Below are 26,295 nucleotides of genomic sequence, written 5' to 3'. Positions count from 1 at the left end.
AGGCTGGGGATGTGGCTCAAGTGGTAGCGCTCACGCCTGGCATGCATGCGGCCCAGGTTCCATCCTTAGCACCACATACAAAGATGTTGTGTCCACCGAAAACTAAAGAATTAATATTAAAAAAATTATCTCTTTAAAAAAAAAAATTGGCCAAGCATGATGGTGCATACCTATAATCCCAAGCCCTCAGAAGGCTGAGATAGAGGATCAAGGATTGCAGTTCAAGGCCAGCCTCAACAACTTAGTGAGGCTCTAGGCAATTTAGCAGTACTGTCTCCAAATTTAAAAAAATCAAAAGGGCTGGGATACAGCTCAGTGATAAGGTGCCCAGGAATTAAATCCCCATTATTTAAAAAAAAAAAAAAAAGTATGGAAATGTATGTACTTTATTGGAGAAAAAATTATTATGAATATTATATTCTATACATACATATTTTTAAAACTTGGTACTGGGAATTAAACTCATGGCTGCTTTACCACTGAGTTACATCCCTAGCTTTTTATTTTTTATTTTGAAATAGGGTCTTGGCTAAGGTGCTGAGGCTGGCTTCAAACTTTCAATCTTCCTGCCTCAGGCTCCTGAGTCACTGAGATTACAGGCATACACTACTGTGCCAGGCAAAAGGTATTTTTAAATATCACCATCTAATGCTAACTCTTGAGAGAAGTCAATAGCTTAAGTTGTGAAAGACTAAAAGGAATTTAATTAACAACTACACCTTCTTTAGAGCTTTGAGTCCTTTTTCTTGTTTTATGTCTTTTTTAAGAGAGGTCTCAGATAACTGTGATAGGAATAAATTAGTATATGACTTTAAGGTTTTGTTCTTGATAGCAAGACAAAAGGCTGGTCTTCACTTTTCCCTTGCTACCTTAAGCCTAGCTATACTGTGTAGGTTTTGTTATTGTTACTATAGTTGCAAGAGCTTCACAAGACACCAAATCTGTTGATGGCTTATCTTGGACTTCCTAGGTTTCAAGCACTGTGAACAATAAATTTCTGTTGGTTGTAAATTCCTCAGTCTAAGATACTTTGTTGTAGCAGCCCAGATAGACTAAGATAAATACCAAAATAATTCTGTGAATATTGAATTCAATTTAAATTCATGAAACAATGAGTTATTTCTACAGACCCTTCCCTACAACAGAATAACTTTGATACACAGGACAGTAGAATCACCGAATTATGATTATGCTAAGTACTAAAAAAGAAGAAACAATATTAAGGGAGCTAATTTCTGGCAAGAAAACTACATTACCTTTCAGCACTAGTTTGTCCTGTGTGAAAAAGCAAAGAAAACTGAAGATATCTTACAGAAAAAGCAAACTGTAGAAAATAATAATTCTGCTCAAAAGTGCTAATGCATTATTCTAACATCCTCATGAATTAGCCCAAAGCTAGGTATGTTTCAATCAACAAAACTAGAAATGCTTCCTTCAGGCATGTTGACTTGTCCAACAGAATAACCTCACCTTGGATTTATTCCAAAAGAGGCTCTCAAATGCTCAGCAGCAACTCCTGAAAGGAGGCCAGTCCAAATGTAGTAGGATAAATCCCCCCAAAAAGCTGAATCTCTGACATAGCAACAGGTGACCCTTGCTGTAAAGTTAGAGGATAAGTACACAAATAAATTTGTATTACTTTATCTATTAAATTTAAAAAATGCAAATGTTAACACATGTGCATAATAATCTTTAGCAACCAGCTGGGAAGATTTCAAGCCTCAATCTTAACTTGAATATATGCGGGCTATTATAAAACTACCCTCAATTTTTAAATAATTAAATCAGAGATTCCTAAATAAAAGTGAAAAATCATGAATACTTCTCTGTAGCTACAGCACTACCATCACGACATACAGAGATATACAGTGTGTGTGTGTGTGTGTGTGTGTGTGCGCGCGCGCACGCGCACACGCATGTGTTGCTGAGGATTGAACCAATGGCCTCAAGCATGCTAAGTACATGCTCTACCACTAAGCTACAACCCCAGCCAACAGGCTATTTTTAAAAGTATTAATATGGGAAATAAATATGCAGAGAAATATATGATGGACATCTCTTACCTCATAAATGTTGGGGTGCCACATTTTGGTCAAGAATCTGAAGGTAGGTGGTGAATATGGGTAGTCAATAGGAAATTTAATATGTGCCTGTAAAGGAAAAAAAATAAATGCTAATAAATGAGACAAGTTATTCATCTGCCTAATAATTTACCCAATTACACCACACAGAATCAAAGCTTCTTTCTATAGAATACAAACCTAAGAATAAAACAACTCATTTATACTATGTTATCCCCAGTGCCATAGGGTTACGAGCATGTTCTCAAAGCATGCCTTCAAATATTTATGTTAAATCAAAGTTCATAGCCATTTACAGCTATTATAATTCTTAATTCATAGGTTGATATGTGTATTTTTGTATCCGTTTATAGAATACAGAACAAAGATGTTTTTAACTTTTTAATTTAAAAATTACCCCCTTACTCAGAAAAAATAAATGGAACACCTTGATGTAGTTCCTTTCAGTAGTTTTTAGGTTTATACATGTTCATTTCCTTATAAAATTCATCTTTAAATATTTGAACATACCCTATTTTGTACTCTGCTTTTTATTACCTATAATCTCATAAGTATCCTTTCATGTCATAAGTTGTTAGTATTAACATATTATTCCATCTAGATGAATCATTTTTAAAAAATATTTTCTGATTTGGGGGCATTAGACTGTTTTCTTACTCTTCGGTTATCATGAATACTATCATAGCGAATGTCCGTGGAAAGATTCTCATTTAAAATAGCAGGGAATTCTGAAAAATGACCCTTGAAAATTCTCTCTTGTACAAAAGAAATGAGAAAATTGCCCAAAATTGTAAGAATCAATGTTTTCAGAATTCTAGAAGACAACCAAAAGCTTGTAGCAATTCAGGGAGTATATATTCAATGAAAATGTCTAAGGCACAATAAGAACAACAAGCTTTCTAAGTTTAATTCTGCCTAGTTCAATACTATAGCTCTGCAGTAGCCTTAAACCAAATACCTCACAGGGTGTGGTGGTACACATTTGTAATCCCAGTGGCTCAAGAGGCTGAGACAGGAGGATCTTGAGTTCAAAGCCAGCCTCGGCAATGGCAAGGTGCTAAGCAACTTTAGTTTCTCTAAAGAAACTACAAAATAGCACTAGGACTGTGGCTCAGTGGTCAAGTGCCCCTGAGTTCAATCCCTGAGTACCCCGCCCCCCCCCCAAAAAAACAAAAAACTCATTTTCAAACCTAACAGGCATAGAAGAAAACACTATGGCCTGGAAGTTCCTTAAACCTTACTATCCCCAGGGAACTGTTATTATTAGACACAGCTACTGATAACCTAGATGACTTGGAACTTGACCAATAAGAAAACATTTTCCCTGGAGGCACTTGCCTGTTCAACTTTAAAGCTGCCTGAGTTGGGAGTGGGAGGACAATAAAACACACTAAGGAAAAAGAAATAATTGGGGGCTGGGGTTGTGGCTGAGTGCTCCCCTAGCACAGGCGAGGTCCTGGGTTCGATCCTCAGCACCACATAAAAATAAATAAAGATATTGTGCCCAACTACAACTAAAACATAAATATTTAAAAAAGAAAGGTATCTTAAAAGAAAAAGAAAGAAAAAAATTGGAGTACATATCATTTGTAAAGCTCTCACAAGTTTCTACAGATCTACAAGACCATGCCAATGTTTATAGGTACATTCTTAAGGTTCTACATATGCTCAAGAACAACTTGGGAAGACCTCAAGCTCACATCTATGACTTATGCGCAAGTAGGAAGTGAAAGCTAAGGTAGAGTCTGCAACAGTTTGGCTGTTCCAACACACAGACAGCCTCTTCACAAAGCCCAGGTAATCCACTGATTCCAGCAAATTAAGGAAATCTCTGTATAATCACTAGCTGACAGAATAAAGAATTCACTGGCTATAAGAAAAAATAGAGGTATTATAAAATAGTCTAAAATAAAGTCACTAAACAAGCAATTTCAACAGTTAACAAAAACAAACCTGAGGAAGGGAACACTCTAATTTCTACAACTGTCAAATTATATTATTTAAATATCCAATAAAAAAGTATTACAGGTTGAGGCTGGGGCTCAGCACTAGTGCACTTGCCTGGAATGTTTGAGGCACTAGGTTCAATCTCAGCACCGCATACAAGTAAATAAAATAAAGGTCTATCAACAACTGAAAAAAAAACATTTTTTTAAGTATTACAAGTCATTAAAAAAAACCCGTAATTCATAAACAAGGAAAAAATAATCAGTATAAAGCAAAGGTCCCAATGCTAAATTTACTGAACAAAGACTTTGAAAGACTACATTAAACATTTCAAAGGATTGAAGGAAAGCATTAAGTGTCTTATAACATTTCAATGGAGGGAGGGGGAAGAGAAGCAAGAAGAAGAAAAATGATGACACTGGATTCTGTACCCCTGAGTTCTGGCCCTGGTATTCTTTTCTAGTCCTCTACCTTTGGCAAATCACTTAAATCTCTAGACTTCAATTTCCTTTTTGTATGAAATAGTGAAAAAACAATGACTAGAAAGTTATAAGGGGCAAGATGGCACATACTACAATCGCAACTATTTGGGAGGTTAAGGCAGGAGGATTGCAAGTTCCAGGTCAGCCCCAGCATCTTAGTGAGATCCTAAGTAACTTAATATGACCTGTCTCACAATAAAACATAAAAAGACTGGGAATGTGGCTCAATGGTTAAGTGCCTTAGGTGCCCATGGGTTCAATCCCCAATACCAGAGAAACAACAACAAACAACGTTATCAAAAGGATACAAATTTTAAAAGACTGTTTACTAAAATATTTTCCAAAAGTAAAATGAGAAAATCTTCAAGCATAATCAGAACACTTGTTCTCATTCATTCTCAATCCTAGTAATAATCAAAATATGACTTGAATAGATTACAAACTTAATGAGAGCAAAAGAAATTAAAGCACTGACTGGCGACTAAGGAATTAATTTTTTTTTTAGCTAATTGTATTACAGTTAGTTTTCAAAAACTAGCCAGGGGGATCACAAGTTGGAGAAGAGCTTTGGCAACTTAGCAAGGCCCTAAGCAACTTAGATAGGCTCTGTCTCTAAATAAAATATAAAAAGGGCTGGAGATGTGCCTCAGTGATTAAGTGCCCCTGGGTTCAATCCCCAGCAATAAACAAACAAATAAATGAATAAAACATTCTAAAATATTCATAAATGAAATTACAGGATATCTGAAATAATGTGAGGCTTTGGATGTACAGGGTATGGATAAAAACAAGATTTGCCAGGAGTTTGTTATGGAAACTGTGTGACAGGTACATAATAGTTGAATATACTCCAATTTCTACTTTTTCTTTTTTTAATTTTTTAAAGTTGTCAACAGACCTTTATTTTATTTATTTATATGCAGTGTTGAAAATCAAATCCAGTGCCTCACACATGCTAGGCAAGCAATCTGCCACCAAGCACAACTCCAGCTCTCTACTTTCATATTGGAATTATTATTTTTTGGAGGATGGGGTGGGGGGGGTGTTTGTACCGGGATTGGAACTCAGGACACTCAACCACTGAGCCACATCCCCAGCCCTATTTTATATTTTATTTAAAGATTGGGTCTCACTGAGTTGTTTAGTGGTTTGCTTTCTACGTTTAAAAATTTCCATAACCAGGGGGATGGTGACACTCCCCTGTAATCCCAGCGGCCCTGTAGGCTGATCATGAGTTCAAAGCCATCCTCAATAAAAGCAAACCACTAAGCAACTCGGTGAGACCCTGTCTTTAAATAAAATATAAAATAGGGCTGAGTGTCACCATCCTCCTGGTTATGGAAATTTTTAAACATAGAGCAAAAGAGGGAGGGAGGGAGGGAGGGAGGGAGGGAGGGAGGGAGGGAGGAAGGAAGGAAGGAAGGAAGGAAGGAAGGAAGGAAGGAAGGAAGGAAGGAAGGAAGGAAGGAAGGAAGCAAGGACAAAAGAGAAAAAGTTGAATTTGGGCTGAGGATGTGGCTCAAGTGTTAGCGCGCTCGCCTGGCATGCGCAGGGCGCTGGGTTCGATCCTCAGCACCACATAAAAATAAAAATAAAGATGTTGTGTCCAACGAAAACTAAAAAATAAATATTAAAAAAAAGTTGACCGATACACAATTGCTATTTTATAATTTTATTTTATTTATGTATTTTTATGTGGTGCTGAGGATTGAACCCAGGACTTTGCATGTGAAAGGTTAGAGCTCTACCACTGAGCCATAACCCCAGCCCCTGCACAATTACTTAAAAAAAAAAAGTATTAGGACGCTTTCCATTACCAAAATTATATTTATGCATTAAGTACCTCTACTATCCAAGTAAATAAATATGATGGAACTCAGCAAAGTGACTATAAAGTTCAAATAAAAGTATATAAAAGGGCTATTTAAAGTATGTTTTAATTGGGATAAATTTCATTATTCATACAGGTATTTTTGTTACTGTTCAAACCTCATATCAGAATAGTTAATGGGATAATAAAATTACTTTAATATTGCACATCGGAGGTCATCAAGATTTTGTCCAAAAGTGACTTGGCTTCTCATAATCTCCCCATACTGAGGATATACCCAGGGACACTCTACCACTGAGCTATGTTCCCAGGCCCTTTCTTTTTTATTTTGAGACAGGCTCTCGCACTAGGTTGCCAAGACTAACCTCAAATTGCTATCCTCCTGCCTCAGCCTCTAGAGTAGCTGGAATTGTAGGTGTGCATCACCAAAGCAGCTCGGTTATTTGTGCCCAGCCATACTGCAGCACATCCCAATTTGTCCTTGATTATATTTCCTAAGTCTCATTGATAATACTTCCTACATGCCTCAAAATACATCTTGCGTTTGTTACTACTTTTCCTGTCTTTGCTTAGATGTGTTGTTATATATATATATATATATATATATATATATATATATATATATATATATATATATATATACACACACACACATTCCTTTCCCTTTGTATGGTGTCTTTCTACCTTGTCAGCTTAACTAAAGCATCATCCTTCATTGTGAACCTTCCCTCAACATCTCAGCCAGCAATAGGCATTTCTTTCACAATGATCTCTTGGCACCTAGTAGATACAAATTAAATGCCTTAAAATTTGTAATAGGTATCTGGAGTCTTTGGTGATTTTTTTTTTTTTTAAACCTCATTCTAGAAGTGACCTGAACATTTTAGGGAGGACATAGATAGTAGTAATGGTACAGATATTATTTTGGTGTTACTATCACTTTCAAGTTTGCAGATTAGTCAAAGATTTAAGGTGTTACTTGAAAAAGAATCTGAACTGTGTCTCAGGGTCTAAATTACTTATGTTAACAGTAGTGTGACTCCTTGGATTTATTTTCTCTATTACTCAGTATAGCCTGGTAAAGAACACTCCTGTGTTTAATCTCCAGCATCACACACATACACAGAAAACAATAGCCAAAACAATTCTAGTTCAAGGCCAGCCTACAATTTAGTGAAATCCTATAGCAAAATAAAAAGTAAAAAGAACTGGGGATATGGATATAGCTCAGCAGTAAAGTGCCCCTGGGTTCAACCCCCAGTATGTATGTTATATGTATACATATAAAAATAAATAAACGAATAAATATCGACCGTATTTCTGTAAACTAATCAAGAATCTGAAAAGAAACTTAAGAAAACAATCCCAGGGCTGGAGATGTACTCACTGGTAAAGTGCTTGCCTAGCATGCTTGAGGCCCTGGGTTCAATCCCCAATACTGGCAGGGACCGGGGCCCGGACATATATGACAATTATATTTATAACATCAGAAAGGATAAAGTATTTAGAAATAAACATAACCAAGGAAACCAAAGATTTGTACACTAAAAACTATGAAATACTGAAAATCTTTTGAAAAGACACAAATGAAGACAAGTTCATAGGCTGTTGTTTTTTTTTGTTTTGTTTTGTTTTGTTTTGTTTTGTGGTGATATAACCCAGAGGCATTTTACCACTGAGTGACACCTTCAGCCCTTTTTATTTTTTGAGACAGGATCTCACTAAGTTGCTTAGGATCACACTAAATTGCTGAGACTGGCCTTGAACTTGTGATCCTCTTGTCTCAGCCTCCCAAACCACTGGGATTACAAGTGAACACCACCATTCCCAGATGGAATTCATTAATTTTAAAATTCGTTATTGCTAACTACCCGAAGTGAAATAAAAATTAAGACATCCTCAAGCTCATGGGTTGGAATTCATTATTATTAAATGTTAGTAGTATCTGAAGTGATCTATAGATTCAATGCAATCTTTATCAAAATGCCAAGATCTGTACAGAAATAGAAAAATCCATCCTAAAATTCCTAAAAATGGAATCTTCAGGGAACTTAAGTAGCCAAACAATCTTGAAAAGAACAAAATTGAAGGTCTCATACTGATTTTAAAACTTATAGAAATGCGACAATTTGGGGCTGGGGATGTGGCTCAAGCAGTAGCGCGCTTGTCTGGCATGCGTGCGGCCCGGGTTCGATCCTCAGCACCACATACAAACAAAAATGTTGTGTCCGCTGAAAACTAAAAAATAAATATTAAAATTCTCTCTCAAAAAAAAAAAAAAAAAGAAAAAGAAAAGAAGTGCGACAATAATCAAAACACTGTGAGCTAGCATAGTGACAGACATAAGGATCATCTTTGAAATAGAAAAGAATTCCAAGGAAAAAACCCTCATATATATGGTCCAATGATTTTTCAAGAAGAATGCCAAGACCATTTAATAGGGGGGAAAAAAACGATATTTTCAATAAGTGATACCTGCAAAAGGTTGAATATGGACCCTTAGACCATATACAAAAATTACTTCATCAAAGTCCTACATATAAGGTCTTTCTTAGAGAAAAACAAGGAAGAGCTTCATGACACTGAGTTCAGTAATGACTTCTTGGAAACAAATTCCAAACCAAACTGATGAAAGAAAATCTGAAGTGCAGAAAAATTTAAAACTTTGGTGCATCAAAGAACTATAAACAGTGAAAAGGCAACCTGTGAGTCATCTACCCAATAAGAGGTTAATAACAAGAACACATAAAAATTAAAATAGTAGAAAATTATGATTTAAAAAAAAAATCAAATTGGAAAAAGGACATAAGTAGATGTTTAAAGAAAATACACAAATGGTCAATAAGCACATGAAGATTCTTACCATCACTAATCATTAGGGAAATGAGATATATTTCACAATTATGATGGCTACTATCACTCATAACAAACAGGGACTGTGATGTAGCTCAGTGGTAGAGTATGTATTTACCAGGCAGAAGGCCCTGTGCTCAATCCCCAGAACCACTAAACAAACAAAACAAAAACTAGAAAATAACATTGTAGAGGATATGGAGAAATTGGAAATCTTGTGCACTCTTGGTAGGAATGTAATATGTTGCATGTGCTTATGACAAAAAAAAAAAAAAAGTATGATGGGACCAAAGTGTAGCTCAGTAGTAGAGCACTTGCCTCAAAGAGAGATTTTCCCATTCATGTTGATGGCAGCTTACCTACAACGACCAAAAGGTAAAGCAACTGGAATGTCCATTGACGGATAAGTGCATAAAGAAAATGTGGTATACATAGAATAGAATATTTTAACTTAAAAAAGAAATTCTGACACATGCTAAAAGATGATGAAATTTGATATTATGTTACCACAGTTACAAAAGGACAAATTTGAAGCTACCCAAATGGATAGCTGAAAAAGAATGGATAAAATAAACTAGTTACTTAATAGATTACCATAACAGCAATGAGAATAAGTGATCCTCAATTACACAACTACAAATAAAACACATTGCAACTTTGAGACAAATAAGCCAGACATAAAATACTCACATTGTACAAATCTACTATAAAATTCAAAAAAAGGCAAAACTAATCTATGCTGTTAGAAATCAGGATGGTAATTATTTCAGTGGATGGGAGAACAGTTATGGAAAGAAGCACAAGAAAGTGTTCTATATTGCTAGTAATGTTCTTTTTTTCATGATCTTGGTACTACATAAATATATGCCCCCCAAAATTTGTGAAAATTCACCCATCTATATACTTTTAAGTGCCTTACTGTATTCATGTTTTGATGAGATTAAAAATTTATCATTGTAATAAAAGACTTAAAATTCCTGGGCATATTGGTGTATACCTGTAATCCCAGTGACTCAGGAGGCTGAGGCAGGAATATCAAAAGCTTGAGGCCAGCTTTAGCAATCAGTGAGGCCCTAAGCAACTTGGAGAGATTCTATCTCGAATAAAAAATAAAAGGGGCTGGGGATGTAGCCCAGTGGTTATGCTCCCCTGGGTTCAATCCCTGGTAACCCCTTTCCCCCTACCCCCCAAAAAATATATATTAATAATAACCTTGTGTTGGGGCTGGGTATACAGCTCAGTTGGTAGAGTGCTTGACTCACATGCACAAGGCCCTGGGTTCAATACCCAGCACCACAAAAAAATTTAAAAAGTACAATAACCTTGTGTTTTTCAACATTTTGAGATGAGATTTATATTTCTGACAGTTCAGATATAAATTACTGACAAGCACATTAGAAAACTAAATAATGTGAGGTGGAAAGGTTAATCAACTCTAGCAAAAATGAAATACTACATGTAAATGAAAATGTAAAATGGTATATGGGGTTAATTAATGTATTTATAGGATGGGGTGTTATGAGGGAAATTCTCATCTTTCATAGTACAAATTGAATAGGTAATAGCAAACTAAAAAGGCAAAATAACAACAACAAAAAAAGAGAAACAGTCATAAAGATACTTGGAAATATGGGAATAATACAAGACAGAAATGATTCAGAGTAATTGGGGAGAGATGTTAAGGGCAGGAAAGGGTTAATGCAGTGATCCACTGATTTTCGTTTTAAATCTTATAAATCATATAGTAATTTACTAATAAAGTTTGTCCCTATGCTAGGAGAATGTCAATAATTCTAAAATTTAAAATGATAATGTATCAAGTCTAAAAAGTAATATATTAAGATAAAAATAAATAAGTATATTCTTTCTAAATTTTTCATGTAAGAACTTTTTTTGTAGGGGTGGTACTGGAGATTAAACCCAGAGGGTAGCCTGTAATCCCAGTACACCTGTAATCCCAGCAGCTCAGGAGACTAGTTCAAAGCCAGTTTCAGCAATTTAGTGAGGATCTAAGCAAATCAGCGTAACACTGTTTCTAAATAAAATATTTTAAAAGTCTGAGGATGTGACTCAGTGGTTAAGTACCTCTGGGTTCAATTCCTGGTACAAAACAAACAAAAAAACCAAGAGGTGCTCTGCCACTGAACTACATCCACTGCCCTTGCTAAATTGCTGAGGTTAGTCTTGAATTTGTGATCCTCCTGCCTGGCTTCCCAAATAGCTGAAATTACTGAGTAGATGGGTTTACGGGAATACTATGCTTCACTTCTACTAGGTACTTTTGATAGGAATGACACAAAAAGCTTAAAAACTCTAAAGGAAATAATTAATTTTATAACACTGAAACTCAACAATTCTGTGTAATAAAATACCATAAATATGGCTAAAGGGAAACCCAAACTGGGGTAAATGTTTAAAGCTCCTCACAAAGAATTACATAAGATGCACACTAAATCAAAGCATAAAAACCTACCCATCAGGGCTGGGTTGTGGCTCAGTGGTACAACGCTTGCCTAGCATGTGTGAGGCACTAGGTGAGGTGGAAAGGTTAATCAACTCTAGCAAAAATAAATAAATAAAATAAAGGTATTGTGTTCATCTACAACTCAAAATATATACATATTTAAAAAAAAACTAACCCATGTATATAGTAAACAGGCAAAGGATATGAACAAGCCAAAAAGGAAAAATATGCTACTTACCAGCCTTTTCAGCTAAGCAACTCAGTGAGACCCTGCCTCTAAATAAAATACAGGGCTAGGATGTGGCTCAGTGGTTAAGTGCCCCTGAATTCAATCCCTGGTACCATCCCCCATCAAAAAAAGAAAGGAAGGGGGGGGGGAGGAAGCTCTAGATTATAGTAATAACAAAAAAGGAAGAAATCTCTAACTCTTTGATTTTATCATACCAAATGACAAGCAATAAAGTTTTATTACCAAAGCAGATACCTCTGGTGACAGTCCTTTTTTTTTTTTTTTTTTTTAATAAAGAGAAAGTGAGAGAGGGGGACAGAGAGAGAGAGAATTTAACATTTTATTTATTTTTTCTTAGTTCTCGGCGGACACAACATCTTTGTTGGTATGTGGTGCTGCTGAGGATCGAACCCGGGCCGCACGCATGCTAGGCGAGCGCGCTACCGCTTGAGCCACATCCCAGCCCCTGGTGACAGTCCTTTAGAGAACAATAAACTGAAAAAAATTTTAAACCCCTTACTTCATGAATCAATTTTTTTTTTCATTTTTGCTTTTTGTGGCACTGATGATTAAACTCAGGTCTACGTGTGTGTTAGGTAAGCACTCTACCATTGAGCTATATACCCAAACTTTTTATTTTATTTTATTTTACTTTGAGACAGGATATTGCTAATTTGCCCAGGCTGGTTATGTACCTGCAGTCTTCCTTAGCCTCCTGAGTAGCTACCACATGTGGTCATCAGTCCATAGTTCACTGTCAAATATTAACAAAGCATAACTTAAATCTTTTTTTTTTTTAAATCAATTTCTGAGGTATAGAAAATAGATCCTTAAAAAAATATACAAAATAGGGCAGGGGATGTGGCTCAGTGGTTGAGTTCCCCTGAGTTCAATCTCTATACACCACCCACACACACACACACACACACACACACAAAAAAAAAAAACTGCTGAGAGGGGTTAGAGATTTAACTCATTGGCAGAGCTTTTGCCTAGCACATACAAGGCCCTGAGTTTGGTTCTCAGCTCTGGAAAACAAAACAAAACAAAACTGCAGAGGGCTGCTGAGCAGAGTGGTGCAGGCCTCTAAACCTGTAGGCTGAGGCTGAGAGAACTGCAAATTCCAGGCCAGCCTCAGCAAAGTAATGAGGTTCTAAACAACTTAGTGAAACTGTCTCAAAATAATAAAAATAAAAGGGCTGGGGATGCAGCTCAGAGGTAAACTGCCCCTGGGTTCAATCCCCAGTACCCACCCAGTACCCAAAATTAAAGAGTGCCTGTTAGATCTTGATGTATCACATTACTAATTACTGAAAAATAACTTGTTAAGACTGAGCTAACTCATGTTCTTTTTACCAAACCACCCCCAGGAAAGAAGAAATACATGTGTCAGACGTGCCAAACAGGCAAAAAATAGAAATTTGATGTTATACAACCACAGATCTCAATTCTGATTTTAAATACACACCAATTCAAGGTTTGAACAAATGAAAAGTTATTGATGGTAATGTTTTTACCAAGCCAAAGAGGTACAGTGGTATGAAATACATGCTTTGCTATTCTCTCAAGATATGGGATTATCACTCTTCTAAAAAGTTATCTGCTGCCAGGGGTGGTGGCATACGCCTGTAATCCCAGTAGTTTGAGAGGCTGAGACAGGAGGATCAAGAGTTCAAAACCAGTCTCATCAAAAAGCGAGGCCCTAAGCAACTCAGTGAGACTGTCTCTAAATAAAATACAAAATAGGGCTGGAGGTGTGGCTCAGTGGTTGAATGCCCTTGAGTTCAATCCCTGGTATCTTCCCCCCAAAAAAGCTATCTGCCATATGTTACCTAATCATCAATAGAAAATATGAAAGGAAAGCCACTAGGAATTAGAGGAAAGGACAGGATGATACAATACAGACTTATACCAAAGGCTAAGATGTCAAAAGGAAAATAAGCTCATTATATTTGGGCTAGCATGAAACTTTTCTTTTCAAGCCAAAAATTTCTTTTAACGGAATGATGGTAAATGTGTCTTCCTAAAAATGCAATTATATATATAAAAAATATATTTAAGTAACCAAAATATAGTTTATTGAATCCAAAAGCATTCTGGAAAAAAGTCAAAGACACAGTCTAAAGGCTCCTAACACCACACAAATACATATGTAACTTTTACCTTTAGCTATTCAAGGGGAAAAAACAATTCTAGTGCTAATAATGTTTCTAAAATAATGATGGAAGGAAGAAAAATCATATCAAGGAAGTCACAGGAATTTATAAATCCATTAAAATCATAAATCATTCCTGTGTTCACTTTGAATATACGATCTACAATGTTAAAACAGGATATTCTCAGGGGTCTAAAACTATGAGGTAGGACAGAGATTGTAAAATAAATTTGGGAGCAATGAACCTAAACAAATTTAAATATAAACATCCTTCATAGTTCAGCTTAGTTTTCATAAATACGCAAGCATGTGAGTTTGGGGCAATCAGAGCATTCTTTATCTGCCAAAGACACATTACATGAAAAGATAATACAGTAACAATACAAATTTAGTAAATAATTTTGAAACTAGAAACTTACAAAGGTTTAACAGTTTTCAAATAGCTTCATTATACTATGAACCATAACTCACAGCATATAGATGGTCTCCTAACTTACTACACCTTAAAAATTTTCTACTTTCAAATGGTATAAAAGCAAATACTACTGGGCATAGGTGGCCTATAATCCCAGTAATTTGGGAGATCGAGGGAGGAAGATTGCACTTTTGAAGCCAGTCTTGGCAACTTAGCAAAACCCTGTCTCAAAAAATTAAAAAGGCTGGGATGTCCAATGGCAAAGTGCCTGTGGATTCTATCTCCAGTAGGAAATTAAAAAAAAAAAAAGAAAGAAAAGGTCAGGGGAGGCGATTAATACCCATTCAGTGGAAACCTTATTTCAAATTCTGATCTTTTCTGAGTCAGCAATATATGGTACCATACTCTCTCAGGATGTTGGATAATAGCAGCAAGCCACAGTTCCCTGCCAGCCACACAATAATTCTCTCAGTGTAAATTATCTGAGCTGGGTGCCATGGCACACACCTGTAAATCCCAGTGGCAGGAGGATCACATGTTCAAAGGCAGTTTCAGCATCTTAATGAGACCCTATTTCAAAATTTAAAAAATTAAAAAGAGCCAGTCATGTGGCTCAGTGATTTAGTGTCACTCAGTTCCCTCCTCATCCCGCACCCCAAACCCCTGTACATATATGTCTAATATGTAATATTCAAAGGTTGGCTTGCCATTATTACAAGATGGTGCTTTTTACTCTCCTGGAAGATGTTTTACCTTCATGTTCTAATCAGAGATTAAAGGAAAAAAATATAAATAATTTTATTTTTTCTATTTATTTTTATGTGGTACTGAGGATTGAACCCAGGGCTTTACATATGCTAAGCAAATACTGTGCCAATTGAGCTACAACCACAGCCGAGATTTAGCTATTTCTTTTTTTTTTTTAAAGAGAGAGTGAGGGGGGGGGGACAGAGAGAGAATTTTAACATTTATTTTATTTTTTCTTAGTTCTCGGCGGACACAACATCTTCATTTGTATGTGGTGCTGAGTATCGATCCCTGGCTGCACACACGCTAGGCGAGCGGGCTACCACTTGAGCCACATCCCCAGCCCAGATTTAGCTATTCTTAAAGAAAAACTAAACAACAAATTCTCAACAAGTTCTCTGTAGCCTATATATAGGCAAAAAAAGTTCATGTTCCATTCAAAAATGTTATTTTTTATACAGTTAAAACATAAAAGGTTAAGAATTTTGCCAGTGTAATCAGCTGTGTTGTATTTTCACACATATGCACACAAAGCTAAACATTATTACCTTGAAAAATATTGGCTAAATATGACTTTTATTTATAGTTTATTGAAATAAGCAACACTTCCTAATATAAAATTAAGTCAACACTAACTTCGGGCTGGAAATATGGCTCAAGCAGTAGCACGCTCGCCTGGCATGCGTGTGGCCCGGGTTCGATCCTCAGCACCACACACAAAGATGTTGTGTCTGCCGAGAACTAAAAAATGAATATTAAAAAAAAAAACACTAACTTCAATTTAAATACAGACAAAAGAACTTTTTAATATTAAAGTGAGAGTAATTAAAACAACAACATATAAACTCATTAAGGATAAAGAGAATGGCCTGGTCTGATGGTACATGCCTGTAATCCCAGCAACTCAGGAGGCTGAGAAGGATCCAAGTTCAAAGCCAACTAAGTGAGACCCTGTCTCGAAATAAATAAATAAAAATGGCTGAGGATGTAGTTTAGTGTTAAGCATCCCTGAATAGGAAGATAGGAAGATAGGAAGGAAGGAAGGAAGGAAGGAAGGAAGGAAGGAAGGAAGGAAGGAGGGAGGGAGGGAGGGAGGGAGGGAGGGAGGGAGGGAGGGAGGAAGAGAGAGAGAGAGAAAGAGAAAGAGAGAGAGAGAGAAAGAAAAGAAAGAAAGGGAGAGGAAAGAGAAGGGGAGACGACAATACATGAAATAAAAAGAATTATGCAATTTTTTTTTTTAAGGGAATTTAGCAGACCTCAGAAGGTTGAAATCTAAGTGTGTGGGAGATGGCGGAAGAAGGGTTGAAACAAGTTCAAGTGTAAGAGAAAACTGGAAAGGCTTAGGAACAGAACAGTTAGTACTTTTGAAAGTTAAGGTGGGAGGTGGGGCTGAAAATAAAAGGATGGAAGGATATATAAATAAAGTTAAAAACTTTAAACACCCAGATCTCTTCTTTCAGCCCTTTTTTTTTTTTAAAGAGAGAGTGAGAGGGGGACAGAGAGAGAGAGAGAGAATTTCAACATTTATTTATTTTTTCTTAGTTCTTTTAAAAACTTAAAAAGCATCCTAAAGAAAACCAACACACACACAAATATTAGAAAACACTATAATTAATATACTGGAGGGGTGTTGTTTTGTTTTTGCAGTGCCAGGAATTTAATCCAGGGCATTGCACATAATAAGCAAGCGCTTTACCATTGAGATCCACCCCCAGCCTTCAGTTTTTACTTCATAAAACCAGAACAGTAAATTATGAAAGAAAAAAACTGCCTTCTTAGAAAAGAATTTTAAAAATCACAGTAGAGATGCATGTTAGATTACTTATGGGTAAATGGCATGAGGCATAATGCCTAAATCTGCCTCAAGAAACTAGGAAAACACAAAAAAACAATATGTGTATCAGGGGTTGGGTTTGTGGCTCAGTGGTAAAGCGCTTGCCTCGAATGCGTGAGACCTTGGGTTCAATCCCCAGCACTACATAAAAATAAAGATATTGTGTCCATCTACAACTAAAAATACATATATATATATTTTTTAAAACAATGTGTATCAGTAAGTTTAGTAATAGGTAAACCAGGATTTTGCCCTTTTGGGGGGGGGCAGGGAGGACAGCTTTGTTGTCTTGTTTGGCACTACTGAAGAATAAACCACTCTACCATGGCTACATCTCTGACCTTTTTTCTTTCCCCCCTTTCGGGGGTGGCAGGGGTGGTGGTGTTATTTTGAAACAGGGTCTCACTGAATTGCTGAGGTTGGCCTTGAACTTTAAATCCTTCTGCCCCAGCCTTCCAAGTAGCTGGGATTACAGGCATGTGCTGCCGTGCCCAGCCCCAGACCTATTCTTTTTTTTTTTTTTTTAATATTTATTTATTTATTTTTTAGTTTTCAGGGGACACAACATCTTTGTTTGTATGTGGTGCTGAGGATAGAACCCGGGCCACACGCATGCCAGGCGAGCGCGCTATCGCTTGAGCCACTTCCCCAGGCCCCCCAGACCTATTCTTAAATTTCATTTTTTTTTTTTAAGAGAGAGTGAGAGAGGAGAGAGAGAGAGAGAATTTTCAATATTTATCTTTGGTTCTCGGCGGACACAACATCTTCGTTGGTATGTGATGCTGAGGATCGAACCCGGGCCGCACGCATGCCAGGCGAGCGCGCCACCGCCTGAGCCACATCCCCAGCGCATTAAATTTCATTTTTGAGACAAGGTATTGCTAGGCTGGCCTTGAATTTGGGATTCTCTTCCTCAGCTTTTTTTTTTTTTCAGCTTGATTTCAGCTGGAATCAAGAGTATGTGCCACCTCTCCCAGGAGTATAACACTATTTACCTTACATTTACATTGTATCAGGTTTTACCAGTAATCTAGAGATGATTTCAAGTAAATGGAACTGGGCATGGTAGTGCATATTTATAATTCTAGAGACTGAGGTGGCTGAGATTCAGGAGGATCACAAGGTCAAGATCAACTTCAGCAACTCAGTGAGATCCTGTCTCAAAATAAAAATAAAAAGAACTGGGGATATATAGCTCAGTAGCAAAGCATCTCTGGGTTTAATCCCTAGTAAGTAAATAAATAAAATGGAGATTACAGTAGAACATATGCAAATTCTATACCATTTTATATAAAGGACCTGAATATCTACAGATCTTGGTATTATGCGGGGACAGCAAATGTCCTGGAACAACCACTCCCCATATCAAGGGACAACTATAAATTAAAAGATCAAGAAAATTAAAGTTGAAACAATTAGTGAGTACAAGGAAAAGACAAAGATACAGAAAATACAAGAAAACAAATATGAAAATTAAATAATCAGATTTGTCAAAATTAAATAATCAATAACCATTTTTTAACTAATGAGTTCCAGAAAAAGAGAAAAAAGAAAACAGAAGAAAGAGAATTAAAGAAATAATTTAATAAAGCTTTCCAGAATTGAAAGACTGGAGTTTTCAAGCTAAAAGAAGCCTCCAAGTAATTAAAAACCTGAAATAGTTTGAAACTGAGAATACCTTATCTATTTGACCATATGAAAAACAGTAGTGAATATGTCTTACAGTTTTGTTAAGAGAATTTAGAATCATGAATGAGAGTAACAAAGGAAAACAGGTAAAATGGAAAAATAAGACAAATATTAACTCTAGGAAAAAGATTTCTAAGAACAGAAATGTAAACAGAAAATAACTAGGAAGAGAGTCAACACAATACTTACATATATATCTTCAAAATACACAGTAGATATTACTATCACAACTATATTGGAAAAAAATAAAAGGGAGACTATAGTCAGGGATAGTGATATAAGAGGGTTAAACTCAGGTTCCATAGTAGTAAGTCAAAAGAAAATGTTAAAAATTAAAAAATCATTAAGTACCAGTATAAGCATACTATTTAGAAATCTGAAAGCAAATACTGTTACAAACAAGACCGGAAAGAGGAAATGTGGAGGGAATAGGTAAAGCAGGGAGCTACTATGTATAATTACAAGCCTAGAAGTATATTTTTAAAAAATTTTTAAATCATAAATCTGAGCATTGTGGCTAATGCCTATAAACCCAGTGGTCAGGAGGATGAGGCAGGAGGATCCCAAGTCTGAGGCTAGCCTCAACAACTTAGAACCTTGTCTCCATAATATAAAAAAACTGAAAAGGGTTGGGGATACAGCTCATTGGCAAAGTAGCCCTGGGTTCAACCCCCAGTAGGAGTACAGAAACTTCTATATACATATATTACTTTGACAAAACTTAAAAGAAAAAAAAAAAAAGCTTTGGAAAATGATGCTTTCCTGAGGAACAGGAAAGCTGTCTAGGAGAGTTAAATGAACAAGTGAATAAAATTCTGCATTCTGTCCTTGGTTCTTCCCAACTGGAACTTTGGAGAAAGGAATAGGCAAAGATATTCCCAAACAAAAGTCATATCAGTTTGCAGCAGTATACAGGGTAAAATCAGGACAGTGTTAACAGCTCTGCTACTATAAGGCATAGATGAAAACAGATACAGGCTGATAAACCACCCTCAGCATTTATTCTTAAAGCCCTTCCCCTTTCAAAGGCTGGTAGACTATATAACCTTAAAAAAAAAAAAAAAAAGGTCTTCTTCCATCACTGTCTGAAAGTTTCAAAGTAACACCTTGTCTAGCTGGGAGCAGTGGCACATGCATGTAATCCCATGGGCTTGGGAGGCTGAGGCAGGAGGATCCCGAGTTCAAAGCCAGCCTCAGAGAGGCGCTAAGCAACTCCGTGAGACCCTATCTCTAAATAAAATACAAAATAGGGCTGGCGATGTGACTCAGTAGTCGAGTGTCCCTAAGTTCAATCCCCATTACCCACCCCATTCCACCACCACTCCCACCAAAAAAAAAAAAAAAAAAAAAACTTATCTAGTGTTGTTGCATGGTGAAGTAGCAGCAAACGAAAATGATCACACATTTGTGGCATCTGGGAACCATCCCTCCCCCAAGAAATACACAAAGTCTTCAACCTGGCTTTCAATTATTTTCCCAATCACATTAACAACCACAGTAGCTAAAAACTTCAGCAAAAGGCTAGGGTTGGGGGGTAGCATAGTGACAGTGTGTGTGTCCAATATGCATAAGGCCTTGGGTTTGACCCCCAGTACTACAAACAAACAAACAAACACACCTCAAGAAAAAGAAACTCGTGTCATAATAATTATCTAAAGAATACATACAATAATAATGAGACAATCAAAAGCCAGACAACATATACCATTCCGAATCCTCTATGTCCTTAAATATATATAATGCTTATTTTAAATTCCTGGTCCATCTGTTCCCAAATCCAACTAGATGTTATCTACAAGATGTAACATAGACCAAAAAAAATTAAAAGACAGAAAAATATAATTGGAAAAAAATAAACTAAAAGAATGCTGGAAAAGCAACCGGATAAATGGAATTCAAGACCAGATATGCCATAAGATATGAGTATGCCCCCCAAAGTTCATTTTTGGAAATTCAATCCCCAATGCAACAATTCTTTTCCTTTTTTATGGGGTGGGGATGGAGGGTTACAGTATTAGGGATTGAACCCAGAGGCTCTTTATCACTATATCCAGCCTCCCTACCCAACTTTTTAAATTTTGAGGCAGAATCTAGCTAAATTGACCATCCTGGTCTCAAACCTGCAATCCTCCTGCCTCAACTTCCAGAATAACTGGAATGACAGGAACATGCCCCCATTCCTACGAAGTGGATTCTTTGTGAGGTGCTTAGGTCATGAGATCTCTGTCCTCATAGATTAATGCCATTACCATGGGAATAAATTCCAGACAAAAAGATGAGTTCACTGCCCCTCTTACTTGCACCCACACACAAAAGACGCTCGCTTGTCCTTCTGTCTTCCACACCAGTACAACTCAGCAACAAGGCCTTCACTAGATGCAGGTCCTCAACCTTGGACATCTCAGCATCCAAAATTATAAGGAATAAATCTTTGTTCTTAAGAAATTACCCAGTCACCAATATTTTGACAGAGCCACAAAAAAACTGGATTAAGATAAAATTAAAAAAGAAGGACATTATGTCACAAACATGTAGAAGGAACAGAGAGAAATATATAAACTAACAATTCCATTGGGAGATTTTAACTTCCCCTTCTAAGAAACTAATAGATCACATAGACAAAAATAGTATAAATAATTAATATCTAAACAATATAATTAAGTGTAAACAACTAATGCATATCTTATAGAACTCTATAGAAAAAAAAATATTTTCAAGCATGTATGTTTGCAGCCATAAAAAAAAAGCCTCAACAGCCAGGCATGATGGTGTAATCCAAGCTACCCAGGAGGCTGAAGGAGGAAGATCACAAGTCCAGCCTGGGGAATTTAATGAGAACCTGTCTCTAAAAAATAAAATGGGCTGGGTACATACCCCTGAGGCTGAGGCAGAAGGATCCCAAGTTCTAAGCCAGTCTCAGCAATTTAGTGAGGCCCTGAGCAACTCAGAGAGACCCTACCTCTAAATAAAATATAAAAAAAGGTCTGGGGATGTGGCTCAGTGACAAAGCTCCCCTTGGTTCAATCCTTGATACTAAATAAATAAATAAAAATAAAATAGGATATTAAAATAAGTGATGACTAAGTGGTAGAGTGTTTGCCTAGCATGTATGAAGCTTTAGGTTGGATCTCCAGTAACACACACACAAACACACACACAAAAAAAAAATCAAAAAACAGCAAAAAGAGTGTTAAATTCAAGAGGCCTAACAATGAACATACCAAACTGAAAGATTCAAAAGAGAAGAAAATAGGGAACTAAGGTATAGCTCAGTAGCAGAGAAAACCCTAGCATGCACCAGGTCCTAAGTTCCATCTCTCAAAAGGAAAACAATAAAGGGGAGAAGTCAATCAAACACAGGCCAACAAAATATAAAAAACAGCAACAAAAACAAAAGGTCTCTAGCAGCTCCAGAGACTGAAACAGAAGGAGGATCATGAATTCAAATCCAGCCTCAGCAACAGCCAGGAACTAAGCAAATCAGTGAGACCCTGTCTCTAAATAAAATGCAAAATAGAACTAGGGATGTGACTCAGTGGTTGAGTGCCCCCTGGGTTCAATTCCTGCCCCACCCCCACCCCTGCAAAAAAAGGGGGGGCTCATTTGAAAATAAACCAAACAGGCAGACCTCAAAGAAAGAAAGGGGGGGGGTTGCTCCCACCAACAAAGCAAGTTTTAAAAATAAGAATAAAAGAATTGGAAGATGGCAGCTTAGATATAGGGTGCATTCCCCACCAGTTCTTCAAATGAAGATTTAAAAAGCAGGAAGACTGCTCCTCAGCAAGGTTGATGTCTAAGAAACTTAAATGAAATTCAACATTGGATAGCAAAATAATCAGACACACACAGTCAGAAACTTTTAACATAATATAAGAAATGTGTCTGAAACTCAGCCAGTGGCAACAGCAGCACTGCCTGCCCACTGCTGAGGTAAGAGGGAGCATAGGCAGAGAGAGAGGAAAGTGTGGCAAATAAAATTGGCTTGGGGGAACTTGTGAAACAGAAAGGGCAGTTGATTTTAACTGACCAAGAATTAGTGGGGAAAGAAAACTGCGCAAAAATCAGTGTCACCGTGGTGGAAACAGTTTTTGAGTGGCCACTAACAGCAAGCAAATGCTGGACACTGGGAATTCATAAAGGAAGATGCCAACCTAATCCAGAATCTGTCTGGGATCCAGAGTCCATTTGGACACTCATGATTAAAACAGGCACAGAAAGTACTGTGCTTGGGTCAATACAGGTTGGGGATACAGAGGAGAAAGAACCCCCTTTGGCCCTGGTACCCCATACAAGAATCTGGGAAGACACCGGTAACTGGTCAAATGAGTGTGTCTGCACTCCAGGTCTGATCCTGGGAAATTCACATCCATGGAAGTAAAATATGTGAAGAATGTTGAGGTTTAAACTGCTTCCCCAAGGGAGAATTTTCACGAGATCCCTGAAACCCAGACATGCAGCAGAGATTGACATCTCCCCAGCAACAGAAGATATGGGTCAAATCTCTGATAACCACCATCAAAGTACCAAAGGTTAACCAAGACCAAACCCCAACTACTAGATATTCCTATTTGGAACTCTGTACCAGCCCTGCTAAGAGAGTACAGCAGTTGTCAGAACGCCCCATTATCCCATTCTATACTTAAAGCTGAGAGCTACTAAAATCACCTATGGCACTTTACAATAATGGCTGGCAGCTCAGTGAAAAACACAAAGATGGGAGAACTTAACCCCCAGCACTTGATCCAAGGATTAGAAAGCCCCCCAAATGAATACGATGAATGACACAACAGCATAAGCAATTCTAACCACCTCAGTGGAAACAAGCTATTTTTTATTAAGATTATTTTTTCTATCCCCCCCTTTCCTCTTTTAAATTTAAATTTTACTTACTTTTAATTTATTTTCATTCACTTATTTAGTTATTTTACATTTTTCTATTCTGTGTGTTGGTGTGCATTCTCACTGTGGAGATAGGCATGAAAACATACATATATTCACATAATTTTTCTTTCATTTTAATTGCTCTCTTATTCACCCATTTATTATTTAGCCTTGGTTTGATTTTGGTGGGGTAAATTTTACCTGAGTTTGGTTTGTTTTGATCTTATATTTGTTTCTTGGTTTGTGTCTTAATCTTTGTTTCTCTTATAACCCCTTACATTTTACTCCTCCATATTTATAGTCATCGTCTGCTATCTCCTGCTTCTCCTCTGTCCACTTTTTAAATATTTCTCTTATCTTCCTACCCTATTTTCTCTTCATTTAAAGAAGAGTAAGTCAACTATCTGACAGACTTACACAATATATGTAATTCTTATCCTATTCATGTTGTTGTGATTATAAATACAGTGGATGAGATAACAGACACTTGCTGTTTATGTCTGATCTAGTTTATGGAGGTTATTTATTTTTGGTGCTGATGTTAAATGCTAACACACCATTCCCCTACAGGTGTTAATTAATGTTTCAGATGTTAGACACATTGATATTAAGGCTGTTCTTTGGTTTGAACATCATTGTTATTCCTTGCTCCATCTTTCTCTAAGTGGGGCTTGAAAGTGATTGGGACACTTCAAGTTCACAAAATAGAGTTCTTTCTACTGAATAACATGCACAACTCAGCCGAGTAACAACAATACATGAACTAGCTCACTTAATACATGAACTAGCTCCACTTGAACCTCAACAATACTTCAACAAATAAATAGGGGAGACAAAAACCCCAAGCCAACAGCTAGCCCAGAAACAGGACAAGAGGGGAACCTCAGGTTCCACTCCGGGACATCTACTCATACAGCCGAAACAGAATGTCCCTAGAATAAAAATTACAACTACACACCAAAGAACAAGTGTATAAAAGAGGAAGAGGAATCTATGTCAACTGAGTACAAGTTCAAGACCTCTGAAAACATGAAGTAACAGGCAAACAAATCTCAAAAAATTCAGACTCTCACAAACAAAAGAACCCACAAATATGAAAGTGGACAAAACTTCAGAGAAAGAGTATTAAAAAAAGATTATTAAAATAATGTATGGGGCTGGGGATGTGGCTCAAGCGGTAGCGCGCTCGCCTGGCATGCGTGCGGCCCAGGTTCGATCCTCAGCACCACATACCAACAAAGATGTTGTGTCCGCCGAGAACTAAAAAATAAATATTAAAAAAATTCTCTCTCTCTCTCCTCTCTCATTCTCTCTTTAAAAAAAAAAAAAAAAAAAAATAATGTATGTATGAGGCCCTGGATTCAATACCCAACACTGAAGAGAAGGGGTGGGGAAGTTAAGATCGCTATATCCAGCAAAACTATCTTTCAGAATTAATGAAGAACTAAAAAAAAAAAAGAATCCCACAATAAACTAAATGAATTAATGACCATTAAAGTCAGCACTATCATGAATACTTATAGATATGCTGCACACGTAAGAACTCAAAACAAAATTCAAGCTCCTAAGAAACACAAAGATCACCGGAAAAACAACTAATTAATTTGAAACAAGACCAAGTCAAATATAATAAACAAACCAAAATAGCAGAAATAACAAAGAGAACCTCAATAACACTGGATGGAAATGGCCTCAACTCCCCCAGTTAGAAGACAGATTGGCAGAATGGATTACTAAGCCTGATCCAACTATACGTTATTTCCAAGGGATACATCTCATAGGCAAAGACACAAGTTGAAAATAAAAGAATGGGGGGGAGGGGGAATATTCCATGCAAATGGAATCTAAAAACAAGGGGGAGTAGCTATTATCCTATCTGAAAAGGCAGATTTCAAGCAAGAATTAACCAAAAGAGACAAAAGACACTACATATTGGTACATGGAACAATCCAACACGAAGATATGATAGTAAATATGTATGCCTAAATGTCATTGTACCTAATTACATTTAAAAAAAAAAGGTTCGACGTTAAATCCCAGATCCTCTCAATACAATTCATTTCAATACAATTTCAATACACCCCTACCACTGAACAGAAAGGGCAAAATCAATATACAGATATTTCTGACCTAAATAACAACATAAAACAAATGGACCTAAAAGAAATTTACAGAATATTTCACCCCAAAATAGCTGAATTCATTTTCTTCTCGGCAGCTCATGGAATCTTTTCCAAAACAGACCATATACTAGGTCACAATGTGAGTCTTAGAAATAAACCAAAAAAGGGATATAATTCTGTGCTTCCTATCAGATCACAATGCAATAAAATTAGATATCAACAGCAAAAATAATTATAGAAACTAACCAGCCATGGTGGCACATGCCTGTAATCCCAGCAACTCAGAAGGCTAAGACAGAAGGAGCACAAGTTCAAAGCCAGCCTCAGCAACTTAGCAACGAGACCCTGTGACAAAATAAAAAATAAAAATGGCTGGGTGTGTGGCTCAATGGTTAAGTGCCCCTGGGCTCAATCCCCAGTATCAAAAAAAAAATTATATATATATACACACACACACACACACACACAGATAGATATACAGATATAGATAGATATATATATATATATAGAGAGATAATCTATCTATTTATATATAGAATTAATAGCAAATTAGCCCCCAGACCT

The 26,295-nt window shown here is 36.7% G+C and overlaps 1 protein-coding gene across 5 annotated transcripts in view; it reads right to left on the bottom strand.

Moving 5' to 3' along the window:
• Positions 1-26,295, bottom strand: part of Ube2r2 (ubiquitin conjugating enzyme E2 R2) — a 101,375-nt gene that overhangs the window by 32,430 nt on the left and 42,650 nt on the right. For 2 of the 5 annotated variants that reach the window (XM_078047746.1, XM_078047747.1), the window contains 2 exons: positions 25,978-26,076; positions 2,064-2,150 (listed from right to left, as the gene is read on the bottom strand). The exons of 1 other annotated variant lie outside the window; for it this stretch is intronic. In XM_078047746.1, coding sequence (XP_077903872.1) covers positions 2,064-2,150; positions 25,978-26,076 — 186 coding nt within the window. The remainder of the gene's footprint in view (positions 1-2,063; positions 2,151-25,977; positions 26,077-26,295) is intronic. 2 more of the 5 variants (XM_078047748.1, XM_078047749.1) reach the window with 1 other exon arrangement.

The sequence above is a fragment of the Ictidomys tridecemlineatus genome, chromosome 4 (assembly GCF_052094955.1).
Source record: "Ictidomys tridecemlineatus isolate mIctTri1 chromosome 4, mIctTri1.hap1, whole genome shotgun sequence".
NCBI classification, from domain to species: domain Eukaryota; kingdom Metazoa; phylum Chordata; class Mammalia; order Rodentia; family Sciuridae; genus Ictidomys; species Ictidomys tridecemlineatus.
This window is presented reverse-complemented; position numbering and strand designations above follow the sequence as displayed.